This window comes from Alligator mississippiensis, chromosome 13, assembly GCF_030867095.1.
Source record: "Alligator mississippiensis isolate rAllMis1 chromosome 13, rAllMis1, whole genome shotgun sequence".
NCBI classification, from domain to species: domain Eukaryota; kingdom Metazoa; phylum Chordata; order Crocodylia; family Alligatoridae; genus Alligator; species Alligator mississippiensis.
In genome coordinates this window covers 4,801,013-4,824,317 of record NC_081836.1, presented here as the reverse complement: position 1 = coordinate 4,824,317, position 23,305 = coordinate 4,801,013, and the positions used below count along the sequence as shown (strand labels likewise).

Below are 23,305 nucleotides of genomic sequence, written 5' to 3'. Positions count from 1 at the left end.
GGCAGACACTACTTCAGTCTCAAGAAGCAAATTCTAGCTTTAAATGAACTCTGTTTCCTTATGTCTGTAAAACAGTCAGACTGGTATGATTTTTTTTCCTTTAATTTCTGTGACCAGAGTTCTGTTTTGTACATCGGTGCAGTTCTGATGCTTGCTCCTTTTCCTTCCTAGAAGCAGGTGAAGAAGGGCAGGAAGCCCAGAAGCATGCTGAAGGAGATGGTTGTAGTTTTATTACCCAACTGGTCAACCACTTCTGGAAGCTACATGCGTCAAAACCCAAAAATGCCTTCCTGGCTCCTGCCTGCCTGCCAGGTGTGTTCATTGAGCTTCATCTTTTACTGTTGGGAAAACTGTATTTTGAAACTTCCCATCTGAAACGGAGCCTGCAAAAGCTTAGACATAAGATCCTGAGATTGCTTTGAACATTTTCACCTTAAGTGATACTAATAGAAACCCCATGTGTACTGATTTATTTGAGTTGTATGTGTTGTTTTTTATGACGTCAAGAGTCTGCTGCTACAGATGGGCATAATCAAAGACCTTTCCTGAAGCACTTGTAGTTCAAATAATAAATTGTTATTCTTCCATTTCACTGCCCTGTTCTCTTTTCTCCTTAGGTCTGACTCACGTTGAAGCCACAGTCAATGCTTTGGTGGATATTATCCATGGGTACTGCACATGCGAGCTGGATTGTATCAATACTGCATCCAAAATCTACATGCAGATGTTACTCTGTCCTGTATGTAATCCTACTGGTGCTGTATGCTTTTATCCTGTACCACTAGCAGTGTGAATAGAGTCTTTTGTGTGGGATGAGAAGAAAGGCAACTAGTGCGTTGTGAAAGGATGCTGTCAAACCCTTATGGCCAGCTCGAGTTAATTCAGGCCTTTGGATTCCACAGCAGCCTGGATAGTCTCTAGCAGTCTCAGATGAATTATGAAACGGAAGGGTGTTGGGTTTTTTTCCCCAATTAAACTTGAAAAATGAATTGTGCGGTCAGCACAATACCCTGGAGTCTGCTTAGTCTGATGGTAAACACAATTTGTTTTATGTCTTCGTTGATTTTCATTCTGCTGTAATGAGCACACAGCTGCCTTCACAGAAACTGTCCGAGAGGGTTTCTCTAGAGGCTTTAGGTAGGCAACAGCTGAGGTTTGGGGCTCTTGGTAAGACGTGAGAAATGGATTAAAAACATTAGATAGTTATGCCATATAATGGCCAGCTATTGATGTCATTTTGCTCTTTCACTGTTGATCATTTTTAGCCAAAGCATCTAACACTGCATTTGGAAAAGTGGAACAGTTAATGCCTTTGAACTGATGTTTCAGCCTTTTGACAAATGGAGTGAAATACCAAGTCTTTTCATACTCCTTTAAAGGCTATCCTCATGACTGTAAGGGCTATGAGAGCTTTTATTTTTGCTAACTATTTTAAATCCTGGAACATCAGCTGACATTGTTGAGCTTGGAAAGTCCAGTTTCCTAAAAGCAGCAGCCTGCCAGTGCCTCATCTCTTACTCAGCTATTTTCCTTTGCCCAATATGGGAAGGTAGTTTGGACAATACACTCTGAAGATGTGGTTGAAGCTTAATGTCCACTCAGTAGAGCAATGTACAATTACTAGTTCCATGCATCTGTTGTGAGGCATTATAGGTATAGCTTCAAAGCCAGGGAAGCTCATTTTAATATTTGCAAGAGAAAAAAGACCCCTGTTTTCATGTTTGATCAAACAGCAAATCTGATGAGTGAGTAAATGTCCTTTTATGCTACTCCATGACAAGGAGGTAGTCTACAGAATCATAAAAAAGAAAGTAGGACTGGAAGGGACTGTTGGAGGTCATCTAATCCAGTCTCCTGCTTGAGGCAGGATCATCCCTATATAAAACTAAGCCATCCCATACAAATAAAACTAGCAAAACTGAACAATCAGCCCTCTTATATGGAAACATCCTATATATCTACACAGAATTATGTCATTTGTACCAGAGATTGAGAATATAGTGGGGAAGAAATGAATGGAAAAAGAAAATATGAGTGGATGAGTATTCTCAATACTTGCCATATAGCTGTACTGAGATATAGCTGCCTTCGGGAAAGGGTTCTGGTGGAGGAAGGCTATCAATGGCCGTGCCATGTCCCTTGCTTGGTGGCTAAGAGAAATGTTCAGGGGTTTCTTCGATTTTGATTTCCAAAGACTGTGTGGCTGTAGTTAAAGCTGCAGAAGATTCACAAGTAGTCTGCTTACATTCTAGGATCCAGCGGTGAGCTTTTCTTGCAAACAAGCTTTAATCAGAGTACTGAGGCCAAGGAACAAACGGAGACATGTGACTCTGCCATCTTCTCCACGGAGTAACACTCCCATGGGTATGTAGAGTCCTGGCACCTTTTGTTTTTGACTGATCTGAGCTACTTGTATGCAGGCGTTCATCTAAGAGCAAGTGTCATGAGCTTTTCCATGGGGTGTCAGGAAGCCAGTCCTATAAGAGAAAAAAAAAAAGTGCAAATCTGATTTCTTAAGCTGATCTCTCTTCTTGGTGTTACACGTTTCGCTTGTCAGGTCCCTCTGCCGTATTCCTGCTTTAATTACAGTTTTGCACCATTGCACTTTTTAGTCTCTGATGCTCCAAGCTGCAATGATACTTCTCTCTGTATATTAAGGGGTTTATAATGCGGCCATCAGTGTGTGCTTCTGACTAAAATTAGCTTCTCAGAGAGAAGTCTTTTTGGTCTTTTTTTATGCTGCACAGTGCTTGTGGAATATGCCACATTGGATGCAGAAGTGCTGTGGATAAAGAGAGGACAGTGTAGGTTTCCCTTGCACCTTTTTACTACTTTGGAAGGGCCATATAAAAATCCAGCTGTTCAGTCCTTGCCGCATCTACCAAGAACAATAGCAAGCACTGAAACCACCAACTTACCACGTAGGTCAGCGAACACTTGTCATTGTTCATCCCAGGCTGAGAGCAGCGGGATTTGTAATTGCATTAGCTCTTTTCCCCTTACCGGTCCCTTGACCAATCCGTGGGGAGTTTGTCCCATAAAATATAAGTGTTCATTTTCCCAAATGTAGTTAAGGAGATTGGCACCATGAGATTTTGGAAGTTCTCTCTTCTCTTCTTCCCTTTACTTAAGTGTAGTTCATCCTCTGAGATCTGAGAAATCTCTACAGTTTCCTTTTTTCCACACAACCCTCTCCACCCCCAAAGCAGAAGGCAAACACCAAAAAAACTATGCTCTAGCCATTGCTTAGAAAGATGAGGGAAGCAGGAAATAGCTTCCTTCAGGGCAAGCTGGTAGATCTCAACAAAGCAATTTTGAGATGCTGCTTTTGACCATACCAGGACCAGAGTCTCCACGTGCTCTGTTTCCTTATGCCAGGCCCGTCTGTTTTAAACAGTGACCTAGAAGTAGCAGTGTTGTACGAGGGGTTTTGCCATTTAAATGTCTTCCCTTATGGCCCTCTCTCCATTCCTGAGAGTCCCCCATATAATTGGTGAAGAATCCTCATGTTCTGTTCCCTTGAGACTTCACATCACTGCAAAAATGATTGTGCACAACTCCCTGTGGAGCCCCATCAGTTGTGTTCCTCTGGTAGAGGGTGTTTTTGCATGGAGGCAGTCTGATGCCGAGCATTCTGTCTTAATAACAGAACAGGAGTGGAATTTGGATAGTAGTCCTGGGTCTCCCACACGGAGAAACGGATATGTTTGTGAATGGTATCTTTGTGGTCCAGGAGATAAGGATGATGATGACGACGATGATGCAGAAGACAAAATGCAGACCTCGGGGATAGCAAATGGTGAGCATATTCGACAGGAAAGCCAGGAGCAAAGCGAGGTTGATCATGGGGACTTCGAGATGGTGGTGAGTGTAAAGAGGCTTTTTCCCCATTTTAAAAGTCATTAAGTTTTGTTAAATTGTGGCAAGCCAGCCCTTTGTCCTCCATTGGACATGGTTGGTCTATTGGACAGGGGTGGTTTGGTAGAAGTTTATTGTGTCCCGTCTTTTCAGTCTGAGTCAATGGTTCTGGAGACTTCTGAAAATGTGAATAATGGCAACCCTTCTCCCCTGGAGGCTCTTCTGGCTGGAGCAGAGGGATTCCCACCCATGCTGGACATTCCTCCAGATGCAGATGATGAAACAATGGTGGAACTGGCCATCGCCCTAAGCCTGCAGCAAGACCAGCAAGGTAAGATGCAGATGTCATTGGAGGCCAATTTTAAAATCCCACTTCAAAGTGCCTAAGGGAGTCTCTTGCCTATTAGATTTCCTATTTGAGATCTAATTCCCTTAGAAAGCATAAAAAGGAAATTCTATCCTGCTCTCATCAAAGGCTGCATAGGAAGTTTGAGGAACGGAGTCATGTCTCCAGACCCCCAGACCAGTATCTGAGCAACAAGATGATTCTTTCTGTCTCAGATGACAAAGTGGGCTGAGTTGCATTGAAAATAGAGCAGGTGAGACCCAGTAAGCTGATAGAGAGGCCATACTGCTCTTAAGGGATGAAGGGAAGTTATGGTTACATGTATTTTTAGTTTTTTAATTTTATAATGGAAAGTTTTTGTCAGTGCCAAGTTACAGTTAAGACCGTCATGGAGGAAGAGGTCTCTAAGGGGGGAGTAGGTGGTGGCAGATCTGGTGTAGGAAGAGAAGGAAACACTATCCAAATTAAAGGGCTGATACCAAAGGAAGTACTAGTGTGACAGGGGAAGGGAGATCATTAGCTTGAGAGGTTTGCATGCAGGGAAGTGAAGGGATGGTTTGGTCGCATGAGAAGAGACAAAAACCAGTTAGAACTGTTTTGAAGGAATTCAAAGCAGAAGCAGCACTTAAGCAGAGACGGTGATATCAGCAAATGCTTCTTCCTCTCTTGCAGGGAGCAGCAGCAGTGCACTTGGACTGCAGAGCTTGGGACTGTCTGGCCAAGCCCCCAGCTCTTCCTCTCTTGATGCTGGAACTCTCTCTGACACCACAGCATCAGGTAACTGTTCACTGCAAGGAGTTAAGCGCAGTCCATCTTGAATCCCACAACTATGCTGCCTGCATTGCAGGTCCCCAAGTCCTTCTGAAATGGTTTTGACAAGCAGGGTTTCCTTTACTCGCGGGCTTTGCCTGCTTTAAAATGTGCATTTGGCCCCAGAAGTCTGGTATTCAGAAGGAAATTGGCATTATTTTATTTATTTATTTTTTTACCAGCAGTCTGTTTGGAGGCTTACACAGCAGCCCATCAGGCTAGCTTGGTTATGGCACACCCCTTTCAATAGCCAACAGCGCAGATATAGCATCAAGTCCAGCTGTGTTTGACTTCTCAGCATGAATGACCAGGTACCCAGTTACAGCTGGGTTCCAAACTGAAGTCAAGTGACAACTTCACGTCTCTAGATCTGCAGTGAAACGTTCACTTGCTCTGCTGTTGTGCCTCTAAAGACATAGTAGGGATATGCTATTTCTTTAACCATTTCTAGAGCATTTGCAAGCCAAGCACAGCATGCGTCTTTCAAAATCTGGTTTCCCTTGTGCATGGGCCTATGCTTATGCTCAGGCCCTTTGCGTACTACCACTGTGGTCACAGCAGTTAACTAATGGTGTCAACTACATGTGTAACCAGTCTCCACCTAGGTGTGCAGATGTTGCAGTTAAATCAGTGCCCAAGCAGAGCGATGCTTGTGCCCTGGCAGAGGTCAAACCTTTGTGGTCCATTTGGAAACTTGAACCCATCATACCTAACTAAAACCGTGAAACCAGATTTGCTCCTGAACTTGGGTCTAACAAGGGCACCGCCATTATGGTTGGTTTTATAATTTTGATAGTGTTCTACGGACAGTCCTCTTTGTTGGAAGGATTTTAATCTGTATGTAATTTCAGCAAGAGATTTCCTCTTCATGTAATAAAGCCACCGAAGCAATTTTTCTCTTGCGTTTAATCAGCAGCCTAGTAGAACTCTTCCCAGAGTTGATACAGCCGTTGGTTTGATAGGCAAGTTTTCTTTACTGGAAACAGACCGCAGACTTTTCCTGACCTTTGTCTCTTCACAGCTGTCTCATTGAGCTAGAGGTAGTGAGGGATGTTTTGAAACTCTTCTTATTCAGTTTTTGATAAGACACAGAAACCAAATCATTTGTTCTTTACTTTTCTTCTCTAGCATGTGCTCTTTTGGAGTTGTATAAAGACACTGTTTTTACTTGTAACAGCTCTCGTTACTTTCTTAGCTCCAGCGTCGGATGATGAAGGCAGCACAGCTGCGACAGATGGCTCTACTCTTCGGACTTCGCCAGCTGACCACGGTGGCAGCGTGGGCTCCGAGAGCGGGGGCAGCGCAGTGGACTCGGTGGCTGGCGAGCACAGTGGTAATATCTCTTGGTGACTGACTTGGTTCGGGTGCGGCTAGAACAAAATAGTCTTGGACGATTGGGCTAGAGGGGCATCTCAGCTCCAAGTGCTCAGTACTGTGCATTGTTTCACTGCTAGTCTCATAGGAACCCAGGCTGTTTACCAACCACGTACTCAGTCACTTCACTGTCCCTCTTCGTAGTTCCCCGTGTGGTGTGGACCATCCGAAGGTTGTTCAGTGGCCCACTACTAAACAGTATTTAGAGCAAGAAGTAAAGAATAGAATGATATTTGCTGAAATGCAGAGCAAGTAGAATGAATTTGCCTGCGTTGGCATAGGAGCAAGACACAGGACTACTGCCTGACATTTTGTGAAAAATGATCATTCGTGGTATTTCTAATGGTCAAGGCTGCATTCGGAAGTTGTTTTCATTAAACTGCCCGTTCTCTAAGCCTTCCATATTAAATCCGTCTCCCTTTGGGACAAGCTAAATCTCTGAAACAAAGATGGGGATGATACAAGATCTGTTAATAATTGCTACGCAACTAAAGCTCTTTTTTGTCCTTGAAGATACCTACAGACATCCTCCCCACTGCCACCCCCACCCGGTACAGTTCCATAGAGCAAGAATCTCAAATGATGGCTCGGCTCTGCAGTTTACGATGAGGCATTGTCCAGATCCAGGTTCAGCAAGGCTGATGATGTTATCTTTCCTTCTTTTTGCAGTGTCTGGCCGCAGCAGCGCATACGGTGACACCACAGCTGAGGGCCACCCAGCTGGGCCTGGCAGTGTCAGCTCAAGTACTGGTGCTATTAGCACCACTACAGGACAGCAGGAAGGGGATGGCTCAGAAGGAGAAGGGGAAGGGGAAGCTGAGGGAGATGTCCACACCAGCAACAGGTGAGGGGCTTTATTTTCCCATTGAAAGAGTGCAGGGCTGCGGGGGGGCCTGTCCAGCTGCCACTAACACTGCTTATTCATTCAGAGGCACTTTGTGCAGAGCATTGTTTGCATACAACTGGTAAGTGTCCTTATCAGATGCTGCCTGCAAGACTTATGCTTGCAGGGAAGAGCAATCCAAGGTAGTCCAGTAAGTCTATGAGCCACTAAAACTTCAACCTGGGGTTGGTAACTTGTGCAATTCAATGTAGAAATAGCATGAGCCATCTCTACCCAAGTTTGCTGTAACCTGGCTGCAGTTTCTCATTCGTTTTTGCCCCTTCCTGTTTGTAGATACACAGTCACTTGCCCACTGGTGCTGTCGGCAGATTGGAATGGATTCAGAATATGTGTTCTGAGTCAGTTTCTCCCAGCCACTACTTGTGCTGGGAAAGCAACTGTGCTTTGAGTCCAGAGAAGTAATCGCATTGTTCCTTGATGCCACAGTTAGTTGGGTTTTTGGTTTTTGGGGGGGGTTTACCTTTGACCTTACTTGTCTGTCACTGGTCTCTCTTGCTTTCCTGGATCATCTCTACTAATTTCCTTACCTCAGACTGGTGAGGGAGGCATTGATTCCTGCTCTGAGGTTTTGCTGATGTGTTAGGGGTTTGCTATTTGTAATGCTTTGGAGTCTTATGTTTATTGTAGGATGTCTAAAGGGCCTCAGATCTGAATCCTGATTTCTTTGCAGGCTGCACATGGTCCGTTTGATGCTGTTGGAGAGACTGCTGCAAAACCTTCCCCAGCTGCGCAACGTCGGAGGAGTCCGTGCCATTCCTTACATGCAGGTAGCTTACAAAGGGACCAGTCAAGGGACCCTGTCGTCTGGCACCTACCACAGACATATCTAACACCTTTTCCCCCACAAATTGATTTTGCGTGGATCTTTTCCGATGCAACCAAATTACACCGCACGATCCCTTCCAGCGAGAGTCAAGGACCCTTTAAATGGTTCAGTCTCACAGATGACCTTCCAGGCCCTTTAGTTTCTGCTAGATGTAAACTCATAAAGATGCCATTACCTTTTCTGAGAGAGTGACATTTTTGTTTTCTTATAGGCACAGCTAAATCCTAGGAGGTTCTGGTGACAGTGCCAAATGTTGTAATGTTCAGGTGTGATGCCTGAGGTAGAATTCAGGCAACAATGAATCTGACATTCTTCTGTGGGGTTTAGTCCCTTGCTCTCACCTGTGACCGTAGAATCCTGATGTTTCCAACTCCCTAATTTCTGATTCCAGGTTATTTTGATGCTCACAACAGACCTAGATGGAGATGATGAGAAGGACAAGGGTGCTTTGGATAATCTTCTGTCCCAGCTCATTGCAGAACTGTGCATGGACAAGAAGGTAATGTGTAGTGCAGACAAATACTTGGAGCTTGTTACAATTTGTAGCTTAGGCCCTTTCCATTAAGAGAGAGCTGAGGCAGAGCAGTTTGATTGTCTAGACCATGTATTTCACTTGCTTTGCTTCATAAATGCTATCTGAGTAGAGTTCCCACATGGTTCTAATGCCAGGAAGTCAGTGTGCAGTGTAGTTACAGAGTTTTACTTCACTCAAACCTTTAGAACTGGCCTTCTCAGTGACATGATGCATTCTGGCTTATTTGGGATACCTGTGTCCTTTGGGGTCTGTGCTGCCATCAGTGCTTAGGAGACTTGCACTGTTAAAGTCTGTCACTGCTACAGCTTCATTTGCAAACAGTTTCCTTGATCTTAGATTGGAATTTCTCCGTGGAGCTTCATAAGTGACCGGTCTCTTCCCCTTGCAGGACGTGTCCAAGAAGAATGAACGCTCTCCCGTGAACGAAGTTCATTTGGTAGTAATGAGGTTGCTTAGTGTGTTCATGTCCAGGACCAAGTCAGGATCTAAATCTTCCATATGCGAGGTATGAGCTCTGATTGTGTTTGCTGGGGGCTTTGACATGTGGGATCGCAGTTCATCGCCAGGCAGAGGTGGGCTGGGGAATACTCCCTGGAATAGATATCAGCGCTGAAGGAGAGTAGAAGTGATTTTTGGGGAGTCTGTAAGACAAGAAAACCATGCTAGAACTGTGAAGGCAAAACAGGCAGGACAAGAAAGCTACAGTAACTTCTCTGTCAGTTTGTGGGTTAAGCCCCATTCTGATCTGGAGGCGAGACAACAGATAAAGGTGTTTTTTAAAATTGTCCAGAAGAGTTTTCCTTAAACCACGTCAGTGCTGAAGGGGTTAAAGAGGATTGGTAATGTGATTATTGGAAAGCAATATGCTGCTGTGTCAACCTAAAAGTCGCTAAGAGGATTCCTTAGATATTTGTTGCTAAAAGGTACAGTAATAAGGCATAAAAAGCAGTATGTGTGGTGGGAAGGAGATTAATAAAAAAAAGCATAGAGGTTAAAAAATTTAGTCTGAACTGCATCAAATTTTAATGAGCTTATAAGCTGTGGGGTTTGTTTGGATTTACAGGGCTGCTTTAATAGTTTTATTTACAGTAGCTTTTTCTCCAGCCTTTGTTAGTCACTTGAGCTTCCCACCGAAATCAAAGCCCGTCGTCTTGCAGAATGCAGGTGGAGCAGTACCTGGGTGGAGCAGCATCTCTGAGCGGCATCTGCAACAGCCGCTCTTCCTCTCCCAGAATCCCCCCCACCCCCCAGCTGGCCCAATCCCAGATCAACAAATAGAAATCCCAACTTTAAAAAAAAAAAAAAAGAAAAAAAAAGACTAGCCGTCTAATCCGTAGCACAGTGGCCTCTGGCACATGTGTCGAGGGGAGATTAGACTTAAGAGGAGATTTTATTTGTTTTTCTTTACTAAGCGCTTGTTCAAAAGAGCCTCCAAATATTTCAGTTGATTTTTCTTGAAAAACCTCAAACAAACCCCAAACTTGAAAGCTGCCTGTAAAGTTTCATCAGAAATCTGCCCCCTTCCTTGCAGAGTTTGCAAGTGCCTGCCTGGCATTAGTGGCTTTCTGTGTTCTACGGAAATTGCTGGTTTCAGAGTTTGAGTAACGTTTTTTCCACCTCCCTTCTCAGTCCTCTTCCCTCATCTCCAGTGCTACTGCGGCAGCACTGCTGAGCTCTGGTGCTGTTGACTATTGCCTGCATGTGCTGAAGTCTCTCCTGGAGTACTGGAAAAGCCAGCAGAATGATGAGGAGCCTGTAGCCACCAGTCAGCTGCTGAAACCCCACACCACCTCTTCTCCTCCTGACATGAGCCCCTTTTTCCTCCGTCAGTATGTGAAGGTGAGTTGCACCCCACGCCAGTCGCATCACCATGTAACTTCTCTTGGCCAAAACACAATAGCATCATCCTGTGTGCACCTCCTCTAAGTTAACACTCCCTCTCTTCAGTTGTGGAGCACGATAGGCACCTCAGGGAATGCTTCGTGTTCTTTGACAGCAGAGCCCTGCTTGTCACGTCTGTTGATGAGCTCCCTACGCCAGGCAGTTCTGTGAAGCTGCTGTCATTGTTTCTTGTTGAAATGTTAATCTTCCTGAAGGGAAGCTACTCACTCCATGGGGGTGACTCCTTCTGCTTGGCATGCAAAATCCACAAACCACTGCTGCTTATTATGGCAAGAACGCCTTGCAGCTCTTGATGGGGATTTCCACTCTAAATCCAAGGCATGTTCAACCACCATGGTGTCTTTATTCTAAGGTTCCACTTGTGTCAGAGCTTTGATTTTTGTGCACAGGTGCAGTAAAATAAGCCGTGTTTAATGTTAGGAATGCTTTCTAAGGTGAAGGATAACATGTCAAAACGCTTTCAGGGTAAGGAGACTTACTGCACCACAACCGCTACCTTTCAGTCAGCTCCCCTTGGGGGTTTGCTAGCTTTGTGTTCATCTGTCAGTCAAGGGTTTTCATTCTAGTCATGAAGGAGCAAGTGAGAATAAGATTCAATAGTAACAGATTAATCTGACTAGTAAATGAGCAGTCCATCATCTCTCATCTCCCCTTCCTTCCTAAGCAGGGAATGTTTGGGGTTTAAGCTGCATTTTCCAAGATAACCCACTGCGTGTCCTTGCTTTCAGGGTCACGCTGCAGATGTTTTTGAGGCCTATACTCAGCTGCTGACCGAGATGGTGCTGCGTTTACCCTATCAGATCAAGAAAATAGCTGACACCAACTCACGCATCCCACCGCCCATCTTTGATCATTCTTGGTTCTACTTCCTATCTGAGGTAGGTGAAGAACATGTCGCACTTCTGGAGATGGATGTAGGGTTTCTGGGTAGTAAGAGAAGAAAGTGAGTGTGTGATCCTTCCTCAGCATGACGCATCTGGCAACCTTCTCCCACCCTGCCCTGCAGAGAGGGTTAGCTCTCTGGCATTGTATGCATCTGTATAAATGGATGTCTATGGAAGCGCGTGCTTCAAGGATTGGGTTGCCATTGCTAGCCATAGTTCAGCATCAAATCAAGAGTCTTCAGATAGATAGTAGTGCAACTTGGAGCTCCATTGTAGTATTTTATTGACATCCTTTAGGACAAATCATGGTTTTGGGGAAAAATATTTTTCACTTCTCTCATGCCTATTTCTGTCACAACCCAGAGAATGTAGCTGTTAATTCAGGGGAAGGACCTTGGTCCCATTGTGGTTTACACAGTTATGCTATGGAGGCGTATAGCTCCGTAGTCTGTATCCTTGGTACTACACAGCACTGTTTTGTGTGTAGTCCTTCTTCTGTCAGCTGCGAAAGTGTGATGGTATGTCGTTGGGTCCTTACAAGCTGAACCACTCTTTAAAGCCTCTCTAGTTCACAGTTTTTCTGTGGAAATAGAATAGTTCAGGTTACCTCATCTCACCGTGAGATTCTTTGATTACTGTGAATGGCCTAGGTCAACTGCTATTGATATCATAGCATTGATGTCAAGCTTTGCTTTATCTAGTACCTGATGATCCAACAGACTCCGTTCGTACGCCGCCAAGTCCGCAAGCTTCTGCTCTTCATCTGCGGCTCAAAGGAGAAGTACCGCCAGCTCCGAGACCTGCACACCTTGGATTCTCATGTCCGCGGTATTAAAAAACTCCTGGAAGAACAAGGCATTTACCTTCGGGCAAGTGTGGTCACTGCAAGCTCAGGCTCTGCTCTCCAGTATGATACACTGATCAGCTTGGTAAGGAGAAGTGTGTTGTAGTGGACAGAGTGTATATGTGTGTGTCATGAATAAGGCGTATTGTGTTTAAAGAAGGTGACATTAGAAGAGTTGACTTACATGCCACGCTGCCCTGCCTTTCAGATGGAACACTTGAAGGCTTGTGCGGAGATTGCCACACAGCGAACAGTGAACTGGCAGAAATTCTGCATTAAAGATGACTGTAAGTTATCTCTCTGACAATAGTTCAGGCCTTCATAATATGGTTTAGTTTTTTCCAAGGCATCTCAGATCTATAAGAGCTTCTGCATATGAAGTTTAGCACAGAGGAGGAAGAAGGCATTGAGATAAAAGCAGGTAGTGGCCATGCGTTTATTCTTTTGCTAATTATCAGTATTCAGTGGGTTCAGTTCAGTGAGTAGAGAAGTTAAAAAGGGAGAAGAGGGGCAGTGAGGATGGCACATTGGGCTGGGAACTGAGATACCTGCCTTCCCTTACTGGCATTGCAGTCTTGGGCAAACAGATTCTTTGCCACACGGTCTAATCCAACAAGCAGCACAATGCCATCTCTCAGGGTAATTTTTTTATGGTTCTCCTTATTTATACTTAACTTCTCCTTCCTCCACAGCCGTACTCTATTTTCTCCTTCAAGTCAGTTTCCTGGTAGATGAAGGAGTGTCACCAGTTCTTCTGCAGCTCCTGTCTTGTGCTCTTTGTGGCAGCAAAGTGCTGTCTGTAGCCTCATCCTCTGGATCTAGCACCTCTTCCACCTCTGCTCCAGCAGCCTCTGGCTCTGGGCAGCCAGCAACACAGAGTAAATCCTCCACCAAAAAGAGCAAAAAGGAAGAAAAGGAGAAAGAGCGAGAGGGTACGCTGCATGCTGTTAGCCTGTCTGGGATTCTGCCTGTCCGAGAAGTAGAATGTATTCCTCCCCAGATGGATTTTTTGTTCCATCTAATCAGTGTGCTGCTTATGGCAATTAACGCCATTCACCTTGAACACCAGTGGCTCTAGGCCAGTGACCCAAGAAACACTTCACAGATAGTTATGTTGTTGGTTCATTGTTGATTAGAGAGAGTCAAAAGCAGCACCTGTTTCCTTAAAAGCCGTGCTAGAATTAATCTGAAATGCATAGGACATCACAAGCCCTGAATAAGGCTCTCCAACTTGCCTGGGCCTTTCATTCTGATACAGGCTGTCCCTGCAGGTTCCTTACCCAGCATTAGTGGATGTTGAATCAGCTGTTGGGGGATGTATCCCCAAAACCTGGTCACTTCCTCTCCTCTTAAATGTCTGCACTTAACCGTGCTACCGCTCCATCCTTCCAAGGTTTATTATATGAGTTGGTGTCTGCCTCAACACTTGGCTTGTACGTTGGAGATAGCATGTTTAAAGCTTCCTGTCAGCCCTGAAGTCTTGGTCCTCAATCTCCACAATGCACTGTAGAGCTCCACATCAAATTAGCACCTAAGGAGCTTCCCACACTGCAGGCTCCCATGTGGTAAGGAAAGCCTTTAGGTGATCTGTTCCAGCAAGAGGAAGAGCTGATGTTCACTACCAGAGAGCCTGATGCGTTTCTAGGAACCCCTCCCCAGCAAGCCTTTCAGAGATTGGCTGGCTTGGTTTAATTTTAGGCTGTCATTCAGCGTGGATCCCAGATCAGAAACCTGTTTGCTTTCTTGCGGACGCTTGCAATACATAGAATTGCTGTCCATGGTTGCTGCAGTCTCTCCTGCCATGCCCCCTAAGCAGGCACTGTGGCACATTTGCACTGCATTCATTCCACCTGGTTTTTTGCCCTCTTCTGACTTCTCTCTCATGCTATTTTCCAGGTGAGAGTTCTGGCAGCCAAGAAGATCAGCTGTGCACGGCTCTGGTGAACCAGCTGAACAAATTTGCCGATAAGGAAACGCTTATTCAGTTCCTGCGCTGCTTCTTGCTGGAGTCCAACTCTTCCTCTGTGCGGTGGCAGGCCCACTGCCTGGCACTCCACATCTACAGGTGAGTGCTGAACCTAAACCTCTTCTCAGAGTTGGGTCCTTTGTGGCAGATGGGTTGTAGGGTGTGTAAAGACGCAGAAACCCATTACAGTGCTGAGTGCCAGCAAGCCACAAGTACCAGGCAAAGAGCACTGTTCTGACACAAGAATCCACAGAAAAAGATGCCCCGAAGACAAAGTCCTTGTTAATCTGAAAGTGCCACGTATGAAAGCCTCTCTGTGCTTGGGGTGTGTTCAGGTCTTTCGGCTGATACCATTGTCTCAAGGACCAAGCTTCTAACATTTTGAAGTGACCTGTTCTTGTTGCTTAATCACTGCTGGTCAGTCCCCATATTAGTCCAAAGGGAAGCCTGCGTTTCCAGTTTGCTGAGCCTGTGAACTGGAATTCATGAGAGGTTAACTTTCTTTTCTCCAGGCGAGTGCAAATGAGCATTTCGAGTGTTACATGTGGTCACTTTAGGATAGGCCAGAACTAAGCAGGATGAACTTCTTCAACTTCTTGGACAATGTAGTTGTTGCATGACTGTTAAGCACCTACTAGATGGATTTAATTAGAGAGAAGAGAGGTTGTTAAGCTGCAGTCAGTATCTTTCTGTATTAAAGCTCATCAGGGACTAGACTGACCCTATAAGAACTCTATGCATGAAAAACAATTTAGGATTGGAGATCCATACACTAAATTAATTTGTAATCTGTCCATCAGGAACTCTAACAAGTCTCAGCAAGAACTGCTCTTAGATCTCATGTGGTCAATATGGCCAGAACTTCCCGCATATGGGCGGAAGGCTGCCCAATTTGTGGATCTGCTGGGCTATTTTTCTCTGAAGACGCAACAGACTGAGAAGAAGGTAGGTGGTTTTGCTCTGGAAGAGCTGAGGTAAAGTCCCATCCTCTGTCCCATGCACTGCTAAGTAGTCTTCCCTTCTTGTGGGATAAGGGTATCAATCCGCTTATGGTTGAACTGGTTAAAATTTCCCTTCAGATCATTTTTCAATCAGAAATGATCTGTTCAAGGTGTTTTTTTTCTTCTTTAATCCTGTATGACCACTACCTTGAAGTAAAACGAGGGGGGAATGTAGTATGTTTTCTGAGGTATAGGTTGTTAGCCGTGTAGGTCTAAGGACACAGGCAGACCGGGTTCTTTGGGTAAATCTGATATTTTTTATTAGACCAACTCAAATAGTTGGAAAAAATCTTCTTTGTAAGCTTTTGGGTACAAATACCCTTCATCAGGCTGAGGAAGCATCTGCAGTTGGTCTGCTCTCCAATTGCTGATGCTTCCTCAGCCTGATGAAAGGTGTCTGTACACAAAAGCTTGCAAAGAAGAATTTTTCCAACTATTTGGGCTGGTCTAATAATATATGCCTCAGAAAACATGCATCTTTTATTGTGAAAGCAGCATATTTAGATGCTCTGATAATTGCACATGTACAAGAGATGATACCACCAACACTTGGCAGTAACCTCATTTGTTAGTCAGGGTTTGCAGATTGTTCCTGCAGTCAAGGTCTAATTTTAGGTTCAGTGAAAATCCTGATCTGTGATTTTTAACCACTCAGCTTCTTGCATGTATGGAGCTTGCATCTTCTGGGTATCTGGAAGGTCACAGGGTTGAAGTCTGTGTGTCTTGTTGTGCTGTTGCAATCAAAAAATTGTAAGTGCAGAAAAGAGGATTAGGTTATTACTTGCCTGAGTGGCTTTTTTTTTTTAAACTGTTTCAGCTGAAGGAATACTCCCAGAAGGCCGTTGAGATTCTCCGAACCCAGAACCACATCCTTACCAACCATCCTAACTCCAACATTTACAAGTGAGTCCCTCCTCCCTTTCTTTCAGTACACCAAGGGAATTTCTCAGTAGACCAGCTGCAGTCTCCAGGGAACACACAGTTCCTTTGTTAACACAGGCAACAAGGTCCCTGCCAAAATCACGTGCTTGCTGCAGTTGGCATTAAGAAAATAGTCAGCCCCTTCCTTTGATCACTTGATGGAGAGTACTGTTACATAGTGGTAGCAGTAATTGGTTGTAATGTTGGGTATGCCTAGAAGGTAAACTGCTGTCGGACAGTTGGGAGCGCAGCGAGGTGAGTATGTTTGCTTACCTAAGCAGGAAAAGCAGGTATCAGTCGTAAGTTTGTAACTTCACTGAACTCGTTCCCATTGCAGACACTTTCTCACGTGGTCATGCACGTATCGATGGAACCTTTAATTGTACTTCCAAGTTACCCAGTTACTTTTCTATTTGCAATCTATTTATTTCTTTTTATGGTTGATAAAATCTGCTTTGATTGTCTGTAAGATGTGTTAAAATAGAGCCAGTGACAGCCCCCTCTCCTTCCCTACCATGTCTTCTCACTCTAGCACACTGTCTGGCCTGGTGGAGTTCGATGGCTATTACCTGGAGAGTGATCCTTGCCTAGTCTGCAATAACCCAGAAGTGCCATTTTGCGTAAGTGATCAGCTCTTCTGATTTGTCTCTTTGAAGTAGAGTAATCCCAGCTACTATACCAGTTTAACTTCTCCTGTTTTTACATTAGCGGATGTGCGGTTGTTATTGACTGAAGATTTTAATATAATTTGTCTTCTTCCAGTACATCAAGCTTTCCTCCATCAAGGTAGACACCCGCTACACCACCACCCAGCAGGTCGTGAAGCTAATTGGCAGCCACACCATCAGCAAAGTGACGGTGAAGATAGGAGATCTAAAACGCACCAAAATGGTCCGGACAATCAACCTCTATTACAATAACAGGACAGTGCAGGCCATAGTGGAATTGAAAAACAAGTATGTACTACTCAGCTTTGGAATAGGGTTAGGCTCTTTCTTTGGTAGAATACCAGTTTACTGGGGAGGTGGTTTGTTATATAGGATACAACTCTTTCCTGGAGTACAGGAGTTGATTTTACCTTCCAACTCCTGAAGAGAGGCACAGACTTCTACTTGGTAGAACTCACTGGTCCCTTTTGGGGGAATCAGTACAGACTTTCAGCTGTAAAATTCCTTCGTCATTTGATCCCAGAGGGGCAAGTCACGTGGCACGGGGAGAGCTATACCTGGGACAGTATAATGTGGACTGGAAATAAAAATGGAGGTGATGTTGTGCAATAGTTTCCTATTGAGGATTTGGTTATAAACCAAGCGGGTGAGTCGTGTGACCTCACTCTTAAAAATGAGGTTGTCTGCTTCAAACTAAATTCCCCTGAGTTTTCCTTTGGATTTTTAAGTTAAGAATTGTCTCATTAATGCAGAGTGGTCTGTAGATGATCCAGCAATTTGTTCATTCCTGCCTTTACAGCATATAAAATAACAGTTTTAAGAATGTAGTTAGCCTTGCATTTCAGGTGCCTTATACATCCCACAGCTGAGGTGGCAGCAAGAACATGTACTTGAGTTGGCCTACAGAGAATCGTCTCTTAGCTCCTCTGTATTGATAGTAATTTACTGATCCATCTGAGGAATGCAAAACACACTGGTGTCTCTGATTAAGGTCTTGATCCTTGTCTAAGTCTCCAAACAACTTCCACAAAGCAGTCTATTATCCTACATCTATTGTTGTGTTATGTAACTTTGCCATCTGCTTGTCTTGGATTTGGATCTTGTCACTAAGTTGCCAGCCCCGTAATCGTCTGTCCATGAGCAGGTTTAAGGCATTGGAGCTGTGGAACAATACATTCAGCTTTAACTTTAATTGCCTACCTTGTTTTTGGATGAGGGGGATGAACAGGGTATCATCTTGGCTGCATTGTTTCTTGCTTCACCATCCCTTGGAGAATAACACTCTCGAAGTAGAGAATATCGCCATCTTCTTCTACCTTAGTAACACATTGAGCCTCTACCAGGACCTGTTTTCAGTCCAAATTGCCAGTCTGAATTATACCTCTAAAAATCGCATTAGCAAATAAATGTCTTGCTGACCCAGCAGATGATTTACTGGACTTTTTTTTTTGGAGACCAGTATGACCAACCTCTGCCACATAATGGAAGCTTGTTATTTAGGTTTTCCACAGGAAAACCCTGCCCCCCACCCCCCCACCAGCATCACTTAGTTAAACAGAGCCAGACCGCAAGGGAGGAGGAGGTACTTGTTTTACAAGGGGTGGGACTGAGAAGCCAAGCATCTTGTCCAGATCTGCACAAGTCAGTAGTAAAGCCAAAAATAGAAATTGGATCATTTAACTTGCAAATAACTGTTTTAACCACTCAAAATGCTCTTTTTCAGTGTTTTATTCAATTGAGAGCCACTATATACCTCCCTTCTTTCTTCTTGAGATGTTCTCACCAGAATCAAATCATTTTGGCTTAGGAATTAATCTATTCCTGCTGTTTATTGCTTATTTGAAGTTCTAATCCTCTGTGACATCACGAGTGGCTGCGGCGAAGCGGATTATGATGTCACAAAGAGAGGATTCTGACTTCAGGATGGGAATAAACGGTAGAAGCAGATGAGATCTTTAGAAATAAATATCCTGTTTTCATGCAGATGCCTTTGCTAATAAAAAATAGAGGTGAAAATCCCTAGAAAATATCTGTAGAATTAAAGTTTTTCCATGAGGCATCAACAGCTCTTTAATCCTAAACAGTCTCTCTATGAAGAGGATAACAGCTTAAAATGTATTTCTGGCTACATATCATGTCAATACAGAAGCTAAGGAAATGAATCCTAGAACTGCTCTCCATTCATCCCGTGCAAAGTAGATTTTGAGCTGAGACGGTTGCGTTTGGCTTGTGTGGGGGCAGGAGGTGACTTTTTGGTAAATGAGTGTTTCTCTCTTTCCCAGACCTGCTCGTTGGCACAAAGCCAAAAAAGTCCAGCTCACCCCAGGGCAGACGGAAGTGAAGATTGATTTGCCCCTGCCCATCGTGGCTTCAAACCTGATGATTGAATTTGCAGATTTCTATGAGAATTACCAGGCCTCCACAGAAACCCTTCAGTGCCCTCGCTGCAGTGCGTCTGTCCCAGCCAACCCTGGCGTGTGTGGGAACTGTGGCGAGAACGTGTACCAGTGTCATAAGTGCAGGTGGGTCTAAATCTGTATGATCACGCTTTATTTTCTCCCAGAAAACCTCTGCCTCATTCAGTGCGCAAGGTGGACAGCGCTTGCCAAATGAGCAGCTAATTGGTATTTTTTTAGTTTTTTCTCTTTTAACAAATAAAGCCTTGGACCCACACCCTCAATGTCTACCTTTCTAAGTTGGTGCTGTACACACAATTCCCTCATCCTTTTCATTCTCATGTCTCTCCAGTACAACCCCTGCGCCCCCCCCATCACCTTGTTTTCCCAGTCTTCCTGCCCACCCAGTCCCAGACTCCTTCCAAATCCTGAACAGTCTATGATGCTTTACAGATCTTTTACTGTGACCATGTTAGCATGCATACTGAAATGCCTCCACCTCCAGTATAGAAATATGACAGCAATATAACATCATAGTTTCACTACACTAGACTACAGATAAGAATTACCCAGGCTGCCTGAAAATAGAGGGGAGAGTTGTTTTTTTTTACCTACTCCAAGCAGCTCCTGAAAAATGAAAATGGATGACCTGGCCCACCATCTAATAGTGGCGTCATCCTTGAATTTGTTCCATCGGGAAGTACGCAAGCTACAAAGCACCTCTCCGAGTGGGTGCACATCACCTGGTATTCTTTATGAGCTAGTTATGGTCCTTCTTCCAGAAGTAACCCCAGGTGTGTTATTCCAGGAAGCAACGTGCTTACGGGTAGATTTTTGTGAGGCTTCTCAAAAGCAGTTTGGCAGGTTACGTATATCACTGTCTTTCTCTCATTTGTACATGTGATTTGTGTGTGCACACGTGAATTATAGTCTTACCTACTATCATCCACAACCATCTTTGCTCTGTCTTTCAGATCCATTAATTATGATGAGAAAGATCCTTTCCTGTGCAACGCCTGTGGGTTCTGTAAATACGCTCGCTTTGACTTCATGCTGTATGCCAAGCCTTGCTGCGCCGTGGATCCAATAGAGAATGAAGAGGATCGGAAGAAGGTGAGACTAGAACAAGTAGCAGAATTTACCAGTAAATGCAGTCTCTTTTAACCTTGTCTATAATAAAGGCACATAGGAGGTCATCTTCCAGCTGGAAGCTTTGTGGTGGCAATGTGCTTGGTCCCTGGGAGGGGAGGGAAAGTGTCTCATCTGCCACCTTATTCTCCTTGGTTAAGGCAGGGAGTCGCATTAACTGACCTGTAGTATATTTGCTTTGGCACTGACCTTTGTGCCAGGCCCTCTTTCCATTCCTCATCCCTTTAGCAGAAATCAAGTGCAGTCATTTACTTACTGGTTTAGACAAGATGTCCCATTAGAACTCTTTCCAAGAGCAGCACTCTTATTTTCTTGGTAAGCAGCTTGTACAGTGCAATACCTCTTCAACTCTGTGGTGAGAGTGGGGTTTGGTTGTGTTTATTATTTGTACTAACATAATGCCTCTATCACAGACCAGTCTCGCTGCATTAGACTGTACAACCCCAGGACAAGACTGCCCATACTCCAGAGGGCTGGTAGTCTAGATATAAGAGGAGACAGCAAATATGGGGAGATGGAGCTTTGGGGAGATGTAGCAAGAGGCTACTGGGCAGCTTGAATAGGCAGTGATCTCTGTACAGCAACAGCCTAATTTATGAAAGGTTTTGGACATTGCAGGGCAAGGGGAAAGTGTGAAGAAGAATTTTTGAGATCATTTTACAGATGGTTATGTTGATCTCCAGAGAAGCGCAATGGGGCAGCATGGGGGGGAAATACAAACAATAATGGACTCCCTTTTTGCTGTCCACGTCTACAGATCAGGTTAATTTAAGGTACATGTTACGTGCTTTATCTGATGTGTGGCCATGGTGACTTCCAGGAACCGCTGTACCCAAAGGCTTGCAGCTCTCAGTCCCACTGAGCAGAAGGCAGAAAAGTAAAGGCTGGATCAGCAGCTGAATCTGCTGAAGTGTGTCACGCTGTTCAGAGGCTGAGTTTAAAGCTTGTATGAACACAAGAGACATTAGTTTTCTCCTTTTTGTTTTCAGGCAGTAACGAATATTAACACTCTTCTGGACAAGGCTGACAGAGTGTATCATCAGCTAATGGGACACCGACCACAGCTGGAAAACCTGCTGTGTAAAGTGAATGAAGCAGCACCTGAAAAGCCACAGGTAACAAGGGATAGACAAATCACAATATGGACTTCAGCCAGGACCAGAGTTGGACGAGATTGGTCATACTGTCACAAATCGAAAATTGGTAGCATTTTTTGGGGGGTTGTGGTGGGGGGGAGTGAAGTGAATGATTTTCTGCTAGTGTCACCATTGTGTTATGTGAAGCTGTAAGGATTGCTCTTCAGGGACCAGTATCCTTTATCCTCTTCTGGAACGGAAACTGTCAGTACTGTTTCAGGTTCTAGCCTTATATCCAAGGCAGCTTTTCAAGCCAGCTGCAGATCTGTAAGCTGGCCAGTATTGTATTATATAATCTACAGGTGCAGAAGAGTCTCCACTGCTTTCCATAATGTAATTATGCTGTTAACTTATCTGTTTTGGAGAATCTTCCTTTTGTTTTGTTAGAGAATTAGTAAGCTAAAAGCTGGCAGAAAGACTCGTTTCACACAGACTTCCAGTAGCAAAGAGCTTTCTGTTTGCAGAGCTCCCTGGTGTGACTTCTTGCAGATCAAATTTTTGCTGGTTTTTTCCTGTCTCAGGATGAGTCTGGTAGCAGTGGAGGGATCAGCTCTACCTCAGCTAGTGTGAATAGATACATCCTTCAGCTAGCTCAGGAGTACTGTGGTGACTGCAAAAACTCTTTTGAGGAGCTCTCCAAGATCATCCAGGTATGTGTATTCTCTTCATCGGGCAGCCGGGCAAACTGGCCTAAATTGTTTCAAATGGTAATTATCAGAAGTGCAAAGCAAGCTGTGGCCATTCTAAAAAATAATAGTAATAAGCTCTCGTTAGAGGAGATATAACAGCTAGGTTTTTAGATAACTCATTCAAGCGATCTTTTCTGAACCTTTGGTTACTACTGCTAGTTCTTGGATACTGGTAATTATCCCTTTTCCAGTAACCATTGCATGTTGTTCTCTGCTGGTTAGAGGGAACGGGGAGTCAGGCCAAGATTATTTAGTGGTCTTCCCAGCTCAGCTACTGATACGTTTCAGCTTTGGGAAGATCGCTTCACTTACCCGCTTTTCCCATTTGTTCAATGGGGGTGAATAACTAACTACTTTGTGAGGGTGGGTGGGAAATTCATTAATAACTCTACAAAGGTCTTTCGACACCTTTGAGTTAAAAAAGGCTGCATCTAAAATATATAGTCACAATGGAGAGTCTTGAGACCTTGATTAAGTTCAGAGATCATGTAGTCATTCTCCCTTTTCCTTTCACCATTTTGCATTCAAGTCCATTGAAATACAACCCACAAAAGTTTAGTGTATTTACATCAAACTTCCCCCAAGTTCAAAATGGTTAAATTGTCCATGGCTTTCATTTCTTCTCTTTTTGTATATCTGCAGAAAGTTTTTGCTTCTAGAAAAGAGCTCTTGGAATACGATCTCCAGCAGAGAGAGGCAGCAACCAAGTCATCCCGAACCACTGTTCAGCCCACGTTTACTGCCAGCCAGTATCGAGCGCTGTCCGTCTTGGGCTGTGGTCATACATCTTCAACAAAATGCTACGGCTGTGCTTCGGCCGTCACTGAGCACTGCATCACCTTGCTCCGTGCTCTGGCAACCAACTCTGCCATTCGGCACATTCTTGTGTCCCAGGGCCTTATCCGGGAGCTATTTGACTACAATTTACGTCGTGGAGCTGCCACCATGAGGGAGGAAGTCCGTCAGCTCATGTGCCTTCTAACCAGGTTGGTCCTGGCTCTGAAAATTGCCTGTGGGTGTTTCAGACCAATTGTTTCTAATTGCATTGAGGTACTAACAGATAGCGGACACATGATGCTGTTATTCTGGAGTACTT

The 23,305-nt window shown here is 44.4% G+C and overlaps 1 protein-coding gene across 8 annotated transcripts in view; it reads left to right on the top strand.

Moving 5' to 3' along the window:
* UBR4 (ubiquitin protein ligase E3 component n-recognin 4) overlaps nucleotides 1-23,305 on the top strand; it is a 100,334-nt gene that overhangs the window by 49,240 nt on the left and 27,789 nt on the right. For 2 of the 8 annotated variants that reach the window (XM_059716536.1, XM_059716533.1), the window contains 26 exons: nucleotides 172-312; nucleotides 618-739; nucleotides 2,253-2,364; nucleotides 3,734-3,864; nucleotides 4,012-4,189; nucleotides 4,877-4,981; nucleotides 6,210-6,347; nucleotides 7,058-7,232; nucleotides 7,963-8,059; nucleotides 8,510-8,617; nucleotides 9,042-9,158; nucleotides 10,283-10,492; nucleotides 11,284-11,433; nucleotides 12,141-12,368; nucleotides 12,492-12,570; nucleotides 12,976-13,215; nucleotides 14,180-14,348; nucleotides 15,050-15,194; nucleotides 16,068-16,153; nucleotides 16,704-16,791; nucleotides 16,934-17,127; nucleotides 19,122-19,361; nucleotides 20,210-20,348; nucleotides 21,374-21,499; nucleotides 22,042-22,170; nucleotides 22,852-23,195. In XM_059716536.1, the coding sequence (XP_059572519.1) occupies nucleotides 172-312; nucleotides 618-739; nucleotides 2,253-2,364; nucleotides 3,734-3,864; nucleotides 4,012-4,189; nucleotides 4,877-4,981; nucleotides 6,210-6,347; nucleotides 7,058-7,232; nucleotides 7,963-8,059; nucleotides 8,510-8,617; nucleotides 9,042-9,158; nucleotides 10,283-10,492; nucleotides 11,284-11,433; nucleotides 12,141-12,368; nucleotides 12,492-12,570; nucleotides 12,976-13,215; nucleotides 14,180-14,348; nucleotides 15,050-15,194; nucleotides 16,068-16,153; nucleotides 16,704-16,791; nucleotides 16,934-17,127; nucleotides 19,122-19,361; nucleotides 20,210-20,348; nucleotides 21,374-21,499; nucleotides 22,042-22,170; nucleotides 22,852-23,195 (3,991 nt within the window). Of the gene's footprint in view, nucleotides 1-171; nucleotides 313-617; nucleotides 740-2,252; nucleotides 2,365-3,733; nucleotides 3,865-4,011; nucleotides 4,190-4,876; nucleotides 4,982-6,191; nucleotides 6,348-7,057; nucleotides 7,233-7,962; nucleotides 8,060-8,509; nucleotides 8,618-9,041; nucleotides 9,159-10,282; nucleotides 10,493-11,283; nucleotides 11,434-12,140; nucleotides 12,369-12,491; nucleotides 12,571-12,975; nucleotides 13,216-14,179; nucleotides 14,349-15,049; nucleotides 15,195-16,067; nucleotides 16,154-16,703; nucleotides 16,792-16,933; nucleotides 17,128-19,121; nucleotides 19,362-20,209; nucleotides 20,349-21,373; nucleotides 21,500-22,041; nucleotides 22,171-22,851; nucleotides 23,196-23,305 lie in introns of all 8 variants that reach the window. The other 6 variants (XM_059716535.1, XM_059716530.1, XM_059716531.1 and 3 more) reach the window with 5 other exon arrangements.